Source organism: Esox lucius, chromosome 20, assembly GCF_011004845.1.
Source record: "Esox lucius isolate fEsoLuc1 chromosome 20, fEsoLuc1.pri, whole genome shotgun sequence".
NCBI classification, from domain to species: domain Eukaryota; kingdom Metazoa; phylum Chordata; class Actinopteri; order Esociformes; family Esocidae; genus Esox; species Esox lucius.
The window spans coordinates 2,534,249-2,546,252 of NC_047588.1; the positions used below are offsets into that span (position 1 = coordinate 2,534,249).

Genomic DNA, 12,004 nt, shown 5'->3' on the forward strand with positions numbered 1-12,004 from the left:
TTTATAATTTGACATATCTTAAATATCTAATATGCAAATGTCCCACCCCTTGGTCATTTGTGATGACGTAGATCTGAAGCTCTTAACTCCCCATCATATAACATTGTATAAAAGAAAAAAAAGATGTATTGATAGAAATCATGAAGAAAAAAAGCTGTCCTGAGCCAGGGCCAGAGAAGGATGGGGACATAAGAGATTGTTGGAGGGAGATTATAAAATGGTCCAGGGTTGGGCAAGCGTGTTAAAATGGATCTTGATAGGTGCTGAGGTCCAGAGTTCAGGTTGTATGAAGAGAGTTGGAGGTTCTTCAGAAGATGTTGTGAAAGGAGTAGTTAGTGGTTGTATGGAATCCTTCTGCCTCCCCTTGACACCCCCTGTCAATATCTACATGAATCCGGGGAAGAGGTGCTGCAGGAGAAGGACGGCTCCAACCAACATGAGGACGCAGAAGCACAGCACCAGCCAGATGGGAAAGGACCCTAAGACCGTGGAGATAAAGATGGGACAAACAGAACGATGGACAAGGTGAGGAAGAAGACAATGCTACTCATAATGCTATGTCAGTGCTACCAAATCAGATTGGTCCTATGTTGAAGACTAAACCCCTTACTTCGGTTGCGTATGGTGTGCATCTGACAGCGACTGTCCACGGCTACACTCAACATGGCCGCCTCGTAATTCCCTTTCATGTGCTGGCCTTTGAAAGTGTTGGGCAGGAAGGCCAGATCAGTCACCACAATGCCATGGGACTCCTGCACGTAGTACAACTTCTGCAGAAACAATAAGCACAGACAAGGATTTAGATATTACATTACGTAAGGCTGGTGTGTGGTTGATCAAAAATCCTTACAAGAATATTAAAACAAGGAAAACTATCTTGTGGGGATCTTTCGCCAGTGCAGACATACATAGCAAGAAGGCAATTCGTAAGAAGACAATCTCTCAACCCCAAGCTAGCCATCTGAAACTAATGATGTTACTTACAAAACTATCAACTTGCAAGACAAACTGTCTAGCTTACTCTACATTGTCTGAAATAAACAGCTTGATTAAGTTAAATTTGCACATTCTCTTAGACCATAACATTGTAGAACTGCTTCCCCTAAATATAGAGCAAGTGTTATTTAAAATCCATGTAGATCAACATATCTGCTATGCTTTCAATCAGCAGTTTACTGACACAGGACTCAGGTGTTGCAGCAAGAACAGAAAGCAGGCTTCAGGAAAACAGTAATAAAATAATAAACAGTAGTTAGCTAACTAGCTTTGGATATTTATTTATATTTGTATGTGCTGCACTGGTTAACCAAATCCCTTTCATTTGATATGAAGTAGCTATGACTGGGTTTTTTTGGCTTTGTTAACACGCTAGCAAACTTAGCACATTATGCTAGTTTTAAACTTCACAATGTTTAGCCGAGAAATTAGTTTAGATTCTACTTTATTGTACAAGTACAGCACAACGAAATGCAGTTAGCATCAAACCAGAAGTGCAAATAGAAGGCAGAAAAAGTATACTTAATACTTGTAAATACTTGTATGTACATTACAGGCGGAATGTGTAGATGTGTAATGGCAAATGCAATACAAATGGCAATACTAAATGTGCAATTAAGGCAAATAGAGGGCAGAAAGTTCACAAGTTTTAGGTATAGTGAATGTTACAAGTGGGATAATAGTTGTACAAATGGCCATTTCTAAATGGCATTCTAGATGTGCAAACGAGGCAAATGAAGGAGTAATGTAGTAGGGTAGGTCCTTGAGGTAGACGTGTGTGTACAAATGCAAATTACCCACTAAAATGTAAACAAACGTGAGTATAAATTGAAAATATCTCCTGTATTTCCAGCGATGTAAAGTCAAAATCAATCATCATGACTATTTCTGTATTTGAGTTGCAATTCTTTTGGCTTTATGGTTAGTATTTTCAATGGGAAAATCCATAAAGATTGCAAAACCTAAAATGAGTGTGTGCATGTCTACCTGTAGGGAAAAGGCGATGTAGATTGCTACTGATCCAGTCACTGTTCCAAGGCCAAGAAAGGTTCCAGAGTCACTGTGGAACACACACAGAACAGCAAGCGCCATTGACTTGTATGTTTGCATACAATTAAGCATTAAGGGGGTCTGGTAATTGGCCAATATGCAAGGGCTATGAGTTGTTCTTAAGCACAACACATAGCAATGACCCAGAGATGCCCTGGACATGCCTTATTGGAATTAAAAACTGGTTACCAATACAATTATAAAAAAAAGTAAAACGTAAATACTGATGTCATATCATAACCACTGTATATGAAACTACAGCTTTCAGTCAATCCACATTCATTACTCAAACCACCCGGTTTATAATAAGGGACAACTACTAGATTTCTTATACAATAGCATCACATTTGAGTTATCCTAGGTTGGTCCAGCCACCAAAGCCGCTTCTGCTGAAACATGGGTTCCTGACCTACTAGTCCTTAAGCAAGAACTCTCTCCCCAATTTTTTCCCACTTTACTCTCCAATAACACATGAAAAGACCTAAAAATATATATAATTAAAAAAAAAAAGTAACATCAGAAAAACCTGCAATAAACAGGTATTTCTGATATAAACAAATAAGGCTCTTTCTCGGCCTTGCCATGCACCAGTTAAGATATTTCTTGACTTCTCAAAAATTAGACAGCATGCAAGTACTAGAGGAAAGATAAAATTGACTTAAGTTTCCTCACCTGACAGTCAGGGCAGAGATGACCTCAGTGCCACAGGGGTTGGTTAGCATGGGAAGGAAGTTCTTGCCATCCCATTTGGAGAGGTAGCATTGTGGAGGTTTTCGGTCTCGTTTGTGGGGGATTTGGACGGTGTATAGTCTTAGTGCGTCTTTCTGGTCTTCAACTTTTCCAAACCTAAATGGGATCTGGGTCTGTCATTGTGATCACGTGTCTGTCATCACAGTTTTACTACATTATCTGCAGTTCAGATAACTTAAGATAGCTGCCAAGTGGGAGTACTATGTCTGTGAAGATGTTTTTACATTTGTTCCTTCAATTCAACTGATACTATTTAGTACTACTTAAACGGGCTAACGCTCTCTTTAGTAACATCAAGCTGACCAGCAGAGTGTAGGCTTGGACCACAAGTAAAGCAAATTGGCCAGCATCACCAGGAAGGGGGAGGAAATTGTCAGCAGGGACCTCCTAGTCGTATTCTAGGGACTTAATGAGGCACCTGACTTCCTGGTTGGAACTGCAGTGTGAAAAAATAGAACAGCTTACATAGACTACTTGGAGGCTTGCGATGATATCCAACTCTCCAGAATCTGCTGCAAGCCGTTATAATGAGACACAGTTGTAGACACCAGGGACCCAAATAGGTTTTGTAATAGGTAGTGAGAATTTTCTGAAAACTACACAACCATTTACTTATTCTTTTAATTGTATCTGATAAAATCTGTCACACTAGAAAATACATTGGCTTATACAGCTTTCTGGTAAGAAATGGCGAGGCTGAGTTTCCCACAATGATTGGATTTGAATAAGGGCCTTTTCCTCCCTCTTTTTCTCCCTTGAGACACCCACAGGGCTCAAGTCTGCTTGTCTAAAGGCAACACTTTCCTTCTCTCTCCCAAAAAAAACATGCAAATCCAGGGTCCCTAGTCAGGCCCAGTGCCACGGAGGGGCAAATGTAGGCATTGCCCCTCCAGATAGAATCTGTGCCTGCAGCCGGGCCTATCCCTAGTTGGGTAGTTAATGCTTTTCTAGCGATCCATTTAATTGTATTTCCTGTCCATACTGTTGCTTTTGTTTGTCAGTGCTGCATTGTATTTATTAGCCTACTTTGTCCAGTAATATTCCGTTAGTGATCTTTCTCATTGTAAGCTTACTTGACAGTCTTATTTATTCTTGCCCATGTATGTTAACCCGAGACATACATCAGTATTAAATACAATGACAAATGTAGATAGTTAAGTCTGATAGTACAAATGTTGTGGCATTAATGTTTATAGAGAAAGGTTTACATATCTAAAGATTATGGGATGCAATGTCTGAAGGAACTGCTATGCAGCCTGAGGTGAGCCCTGAGATGCTCTCTGCGTGATGACGCAGTAATGAGCACTTCAGTTACAGGCATACAGTATGAAGCCCACCTCTCAGCTTCCCGATAATGACAAAATCCGATTATGAGTATGAAGAGAAATAAAAAGGATATGATTATGATGAAGCAAGCACAACCCTGGTAGACAATTGGATATGACAAAATCGAGGAAGAAAGTGAAGAAGAATGTTTACTTGTTTTAGATGAATGTGGGGCACTTGCCTGCAAGACATGTAGCGGTATGTTTTTTCTGTGATGCGAGGCATCTTCTCATGCCAACAGAGGCTCATGGCCAGCTGGTTGCCACTCCAAACACTGCAGGCAAAGTCCCGGCCCACAGTCACAAGGTGCTACAGAGAAACATACAGTACATTGCTAAATGTATTAGCTCCTAGGTAAACGTAAGTGTTATGTTCATAACCTTTTTATTACCATGATTTAAATGCAGAGAGTACCTTGTTATTAGGACTGATGTCCAAGTCCTCAATTTCCCCCTCATGGGCTTTGAAATCCAACTTCTCTTTCAAGGAGGGGTACTGGGGAGAGAGCAATTGAAGTCACTCAAATTCTGGAAAGTAACAATGGTGGCCATTTTGAAATACGCGAAACTCACCTCCCACACTCTGATGTGTCCGTCTGTCCCTCCTGCCAGAAGGAGGCTGAGGTCAGGACTGAAACGCACACACTTCTGGAGCGGGTCCTGGGGGTTTAGGTCTGACTGCACCTCCCCGATCGTGTACACTGAGATCTGCGTGGTGTCATCCTTCATGTCTGACACATCGCTCCCAGCCGCAGCTTCGGCAGCCCCGTCACCACCTTTACCCCCTTTCCTGGCTCGTCTCCTGGCGGTGCCCTGCTCATTATCAACCCCTGCTAGGAAACAAGGGGCATAGTGATGAGGTAGAGTAGGATAATGCTGCCCAATCCCAGACTCTTATTTTTCTTTTAGCTCTTATACTAGAAGGTGTGACTAAATTAATCCAAGGCATGGTAAATTGATTAGTTGAATAAAGTGTGTTGTCATGGAGTAAAAAAAACGAAGTACGCTTTTGTTTCCCCGAATACAAGGATTGAGAAAAATCGCAAGATAGAAATAAAAAAGGTTTTACAGCCGGTAATCTTAATTAACCCAGAACTTAAATATTTGTGTAATTGGATAGAATGCTCAATTAACTTCTGCATCTGTACCTGTGAGATAGCTGGAACAGAATCAGAACAATGAGCACCACACACCGTCTTTATGACAAAATGTCCACTTTATTTGCCGTAAATAGAAATAACCTAACGACTGCAAAATTATGATTTATCCAAAACAGAAGTATTTATTTTCACTTATTCACGTTTAAATAGGCAGATATTTATATGTAGAGCGACTTACATTCCATTCTTTCCTTACCGACTTTGGCTTTGCCTCTAGTTTGGTGCTGTCTGAAGCGCATGAGGCTGCATCTGCCGTCCTGACCTGCTGCAATTACGTCCCCGCCTATTGCCATGTTCATGGTGGCATGCGTGTCAGTGTCATGAGAGTGCAACAGGGTGGCACTGTGCTGCCCACCTACCAACTCCAATCCCAGGAAGTGCTAGAAAAATACCAAAGTTCAAATTTTGCAAATAAAAATGACAGAATACCAGCAGTCAGGAATCACTTTATAATGTGTACACATTTTCCAGTGACCAGAATACATGCAATATAAAGGGTGTGTAGGCAAAGAAAATATAAAACACTCAGAGATTGTGCTCATATAAAGTAGCAACATTAACAGAGTAATAATAAGGAGTAATAGCCAGCCACCTGCCTCCCACAGGAAAGATCATTGCTGACCCCTCCCACCCGGGTCACAGTCCCCTGCTATAAATATCCAGCAGGCAGAGGGCAGTACAGGTCAATCATGACCAAAACATCCTGGTACTTATGAGACAATGCTCACCACATCAAACCACAATCTAACAGTAAACTTAATTCTGAACAATACATGATCAGCTTACACTAAGAAGCTTACCACTGCATTCTTAATGCCAGTTTTGGAAGCACCTCCACCTCCTGCAGTAATCACCCATCCTGTTTTGGGGTCCACTTTAATTGTGTAGAGGGGGAAAGGGGCCCTGTACAGGTCTGGCATTCTCCGTTTGCCCATGGCTCTTTACAGAGTCAATCCACTTGAACCGCAATTCCACTCTATAGACACAAGGTAATCAATCAGCATGCACAAAAAAATACACAATAGTAGCTAGATTAATAATGGTCACTTTTTCAATATAGAATGAAACAATTTCAGGAATGATAACACAAAAACACCACACAATATTGGCTAGATGATATGTATTTCTTTCCTCTAGCCCCACTGCCAAGAGGCTTTACCCAAAACCTAATGTCTTGATGATGAAGACAGGAGTGACATTGACTAGAATGATGCGTAGCATAGCATAGCGTAGATAGGAGATCAAAATAAAAACAACTTTATTCATCCATTTATTTGAAATTACCAGGTAGCTAGTCTTAAAGTAAGAAAATGAGAAGATAGTCTCTGGCTGTATTGTAGAGGTGATAATTACATTGATAGCGATTTATAATACCATACTTTGGCAAGAAAGTCAAAATGTATACGTGCATTGTTACAATGCGTAACTAGTACATACTGCAAAAAATAAGCTCGAGTCCTGATCCAGGGGAAAGGTACTATACAGTCCGTAGCGCCAGTAGACGCTTGCAACACATCCCTCAGCTAGCCTGTTCTTAGCTAACTGGGGAAAGGTTTTGCTGACATTAATTGTAACTAACGTTGGTTTGCAAAACATCCCATCGCTTTAACGAAAGTCATGTTAATTAGCAACTAGCTAGAAATTGTTGCAATGTCAATGCACATTACATGTAGGTAAATACGAACAAAACAGTTGAGCTAACGTTATAATGTACTGCTAAATGCTAACAAGCCCGTAATATGCCGGCTATCCATTAACATTACGTGGGCATGAATGATGGTGTTAGTAAGCTAATGTTTCTGAGGGCTGGTTAACATAGATGTAGCAAATATTACCTGTGTACAATTTTCCGATTTCTCTTCTGAAGCCAATTATTTCCGTTAGTTTGGTAGTTTTAATGGAATTCCCATAATGAGATGTCACAGGCTGGACATTATAAAAATAACGTTTTAGCTAGGCTAGCTGGCTAGCCAGCATTCTACTTCCCTACCTACACGTCAGCAACGTGCACTGTGCGTGATAACGTCGTAATGAAAACGTAGAAAAAGACACCTATACATAAATTCGTATGGCTGTTTAAACTTATTTCTTGGATGAACTGTTATTGTTTTTGTAAACATAATACGCATTTAAACAAGAGAAAATGTTTTGATTACAAATGTTTACATAGATGTATTACATTCTATACCCGTGTAGATTATAAAGAGAACATTTCGTGCATAAGCCTATTGGCCAAGGAATAAGTTGAAAATAAAATGTCACTTAAGCTAATACACTGTATCTTCTTTGTCGTCTCCGACCAGCGCCAGGGGAGCAAATATGCAAAAATGTGATTAAATTCTATTCTGATTCTGCCCACCAGTGTCATCAAAACATTTAATGTGTAATCACATGTTCTCTTTCAAACAGTCATGCATTCAAAGTGATGCTAATTTATTTTTTTATATATTTATCAGACAATGTATTTCTTTATGAATTCAGACAAAACCCCCATGATGAGAGCAAGTTACCTTATAAAGAGGCTTAGTTTGGTACTTCTTGCCCATTTGTACTTAGAGAGAGATACATTGGAAACCAAATGTTTATCAAGCCCTTCATCAAGCAATCAATAGTTAGCATTTTAATAACTGCATCACATTATGTAATCATCTGTCACATGTTAAAGGAAGTACCCTAAATCCATTATATCCCATAATCCGTCTAAATTGCCAACATCATCATCATCTGTCATTCCTTAGCCTTTGCTCGAGGTGAAGAGGACCCATTTATAATTATGGTGTTAACTGACTGTTCTCTGGGGTAATCCATTTCTCCTTGGCAACATCAGTCTGGGAATCCAGCAATTAATGAATACATTTTAAATAGTTTCCTACAAACTTCCACTATTGTCAATAGGCTGCACACCACTACAGACATGCCCAGTCTCCACATGTAGAACAGCTGTTCCTATACCTGGCCTTTAACTCAAAATCCCCCCCCAAAAAAATCTTTTTTTAGAGGGAAACAGAAAATCAAGGCAGACAATGTGATAATGTGGAGTGTAGTCACAAGGCAGAGGACAGACATCCCTGTGATATTGTGTATCACAGTCCCCCAAGCTATGGGTGGATGCAGGATGGGAAGTACGATTCGTCAATTTAGGCCTGAGAGGCGGGAGGATGATGTCGATCAGTTTGTTTCCCGTGAAAAGGTCAACAGTCTGGGTATTGATCACAAGTTCAATACAGTGGAATAATCAATACAGGCCTCATGGCGGTGTCAATGAAAGCAGCCAGTCGCGGAAGGCTTCTTCTCAGCATCTGGGACACAAAAATTTTTACCAGGCTAAACAACCCTAACACATCACATCATCCAAAATGAATAATAAACATGGCAATGTGGTGAAATAACAGCCCTAGAGAACACAAACACACACATACACAGTAACGAATGGGCCTTGTGTGTGAGCCACAAAACAAATGTTTTAGAGTGAATGGGCTGATACTCTTGTTTTGGATTGTTAAAGCCAGTATCAAAACAGCTGTCGGAGATGTTACTAAATGCGTATTTGGGTGTTGGTTGGATCCAAGGACAAGCCTTACGGGCTTACACAATGTATTGACAAAATATTAGTGCACTCAGACATCGCAGTGGTATGCCCACGGAAACTGAAAACCAATGTGAACAAAGTGGCAAAATAATCAATAAAATAAAATCCAGTGTCATTTTTTAGTTAATCTAGTCATAGTACAACCATGGGCTCTTTACATGCACAAGATGTCCAGATCTATAACGCGCTATAACGACCTGGTCACCTATTTTTAATGATCTGTTCCTATTTATGGAGGGAAGGGAGGGGGTACAAGGGGCGGGCTTATCGGGAGTAGAAAGTGAAGATCGAGGGGGAAAAAATCAGAGCTGTTCCGTGTTTTCTTTAGAAGGCGAGCCATAGAGAAATATACAAGAATCCGTTGTATTACCTTTCGAGGCCGGATATGCCAGGTTATTCGTATCAAACAAGACCATAAAACGGAACTGTTCATGCGAATACAAGTAACATATAAACCTTACAAGAAAAACCACCGAGGAGATCGAAAGGGGGGTTGTCATGGCTCAGTAAACGGATGCAACAATATGCGGATGGTTTTCACAGCATCTGGTACAAAATCTCGCTTCACAAGGCTGCTTCTTAAAGGATAGACAGGAGACGCCAAACGTCGAGTCACTGGATAAAGAACACCTTAATTGAAAGATCACTTTCATGTTTGGCTATTACCACATGTTAAATGGATACCGAATGGGTAAATAATGAAGCTTATTATTTTAAAGCATTCGACCATTTTAATGGCTTTAGCAATAGCCGTCATCTAAAGATAGCGCCTCTACAAAATATAAATGTGGCCGAACAATTTAACACCAAAAATAAGGCAACAAACTCATCCATTTATGTTGTGAAGGAGAGCGAGCAACGTGGAATTATGATTTCGGTATACTGTAGGGTTGGTCGATAGTATAGAACAAATTTTATTATTTTAAATTGATAGTCATTATTTGGTGTCATTTTTTAATTCATTTGACAAGTTCTATGTTTCTGCTCTTTTTCATAGAGCGCAACATGTAGCCTATTTCCTGTGCAAGCCGTAAAATCAGAACTCCCGCATAGTGTTCCGGGGATGAGGACGGAAGCGCAGTATTCTCAAGAGGAATATTGGTAGAGAACGACTGATACATTGCTTTTAATAATATCAGTCTGCCAAATGCAAAGAAACAATTGTAAGCCTACTCGGCAGGGTTCCACACAAGGTTGTCTACAGTTCCCAATCACTTGCTTAAAAATCACAGGGGCCTAACTGAATATCTAGGCCCCTTTTAGTCTTAACTATAACGTGGATTGCTAGTCAGGTGTTATGTGAAGCGGCCACAATTCTTGATCTAAAGGCATCTCGTACGTATTCTTGACTTGTATGACTTTCCAACATGGAAACCACATGTGGGTGATGCTGGCAAAGCCAATACTAGTAATATGGAGAGAAGGGGGAATATGTAAACAAACCTTTGTGTTAGAATAGGAACAAAGCTACTTTTAGCCCCATAGTAGTTGAGAGGTTTCCATTGGCTCACTTGGTCCAATTGACCATTTAAATCATTAAATTAGTGAGCAAAGCCTAAGTCAACTGGCACACTGTCTAAGGTGCTGGACTGACAAACATGTAAGCAAATGTGCAGGGCCTGACAATCAAGCCACTACTTGTGATTTTCAAGGATATTTTTGACACCTCAGGGTTAAGGATATGATAAACTTTTACATGTATACACAAATAAAAGGGATGAGAGAGCAAAATGTAGGACCACATTTGAATGTTGTAACAGTACCTTGAGTAATTGTAAACCACCTGAAGTAATCCAAACAGATTTCCACTTTTTTCAACAACGAGAAAGATACAAAACCTTGTCCGAATTTACCATGCCTCGCAACCGGGCCTTCTCAGAGCCGGAGTATTCGGCAGAGTATTCTGCAGACTGCTCGGTGACCCTACCGTCGGACCCGGGCCAAGCTGTGGGTCGCACACACGAGGTGACGGTTCGAAGCCAAGGATGCTGCCTCTGTCTCCCACGCTTCATGCGCCTCACCTTTGCACCTGAGTCACTGGAAAACCTTTATCAGACATATTTCCGGCGACAGCGGCACGAAACCCTGCTGGTCCTGGTTGTGTTTGCTGCCCTGTTTGACTGCTACATCATCGTCATGTGTGCTGTGGTGTACACCGGGGACAAGTTGGCCTCTGTGGTAGTGGCTTCCGTGGGCCTAGCATCAGACATCCTACTCTATGTGTTGTGCCGCTACGGTCTGCTACCGGACCGCATCTCACGGCGCGTGGTGCCCTACGCCCTGTGGGTGCTCATAGCGGCCCAGATCTTTTGCTACCTGGGCCTGAGCTATGCCCGCTTCCACCAGGCCAGCGACACGGTGGGCTGGCAGGCCTTCTTCAGTTTCTCCTTCTTCCTGACACTGCCCCTGCGGCTAACTCCAATCGTGTTGATCACAGCAGTGTCATGCGGGGTCCACACCCTGGTGCTTGGGGTCACCATAGCTCAACAGCAGCAGGAGGACATCCAGGGGGCTGCCCTTGGGAGACAGGTGAGAGTGGGGATGGGTTTCAGGGCACACTTTGATGGGGGTTTAGTTGCTGGTGGAGTGGAAGAAAGGTGAGTGTGAGGATGGGGCTGAGAATACTTGGAGGAGGGGTTTAAAGGAGCATGATCATCCATCTGAAATTTCTTTCCAGTTGAAAATCCCATCTTAAATAATTGGTTAAGGACAGTGGTTCCCAAACAGGGGTACTTGGCATCTCCACTGGGGGTACTTGAGAAGCCTCTTGAGATCATAGGCTTACTGGTAAATTGCACAGTACTCAGGAGTTACCTTAGTGACAAAATTCAGTGGGTGATAGTTACCAAAAAGGTTGGGAACCACTGGACTTACTTCAGACGAGTTACTACCAATTACTCTATGTAAACAGAGGGAAAGTGCAGTGTATATACCTCCCCGAACTACCTAATGCAAACCTGAACCTCATTTTGACTTTGGTGTTAATGACTGAGACCAGCTGAGGTCTCTTTTTGAAAATGTGTTTTTGGAGGAGCTTGGCAATTTCAAAGAGCTGATCTTGTGACCCTTTTAGAGGGATATTAAACTTTCTTTGCATATCAGACCAAATTTCCTTCACACTTTTAGTGGTGTAG

The 12,004-nt window shown here is 41.4% G+C and overlaps 2 protein-coding genes across 7 annotated transcripts in view; one reads left to right on the forward strand and one right to left on the reverse strand.

The window, feature by feature from the left end:
* Nucleotides 1-346: 346 nt before the first annotated feature.
* preb (prolactin regulatory element binding) lies at nt 347-7,301 on the reverse strand. Of its 4 annotated transcripts, none has more exons than XM_010864242.5 (10): nt 7,117-7,301; nt 6,082-6,257; nt 5,478-5,661; nt 4,695-4,951; nt 4,537-4,617; nt 4,304-4,431; nt 2,719-2,892; nt 1,984-2,056; nt 611-770; nt 347-479 (listed from the first exon to the last, which is right to left on the reverse strand). In XM_010864242.5, exons 2-10 carry the CDS (start codon nt 6,214-6,216, stop codon nt 385-387), a joined length of 1,287 nt encoding a protein of 428 aa, XP_010862544.1. In that variant the 5' UTR covers nt 6,217-6,257; nt 7,117-7,301; the 3' UTR covers nt 347-384. The 4 variants fall into 4 exon arrangements, with proteins under 4 accessions (XP_010862544.1, XP_010862543.1, XP_010862542.1 ...); XM_010864241.5 differs by having other exon boundaries at nt 4,695-4,954; XM_010864240.5 differs by having other exon boundaries at nt 5,460-5,661.
* A 1,836-nt stretch (nt 7,302-9,137) lies between these two features.
* Nucleotides 9,138-12,004, forward strand: part of adcy3a (adenylate cyclase 3a) — a 51,062-nt gene continuing 48,195 nt past the window's right edge. For 2 of the 3 annotated variants that reach the window (XM_034288790.1, XM_010864246.4), the window contains exon 1: nt 9,138-11,399. In XM_034288790.1, the coding sequence (XP_034144681.1) occupies nt 10,725-11,399 (675 nt within the window). In that variant the 5' untranslated portion in view covers nt 9,138-10,724. The remainder of the gene's footprint in view (nt 11,400-12,004) is intronic. The other variant, XM_010864245.4, reaches the window with a different exon arrangement.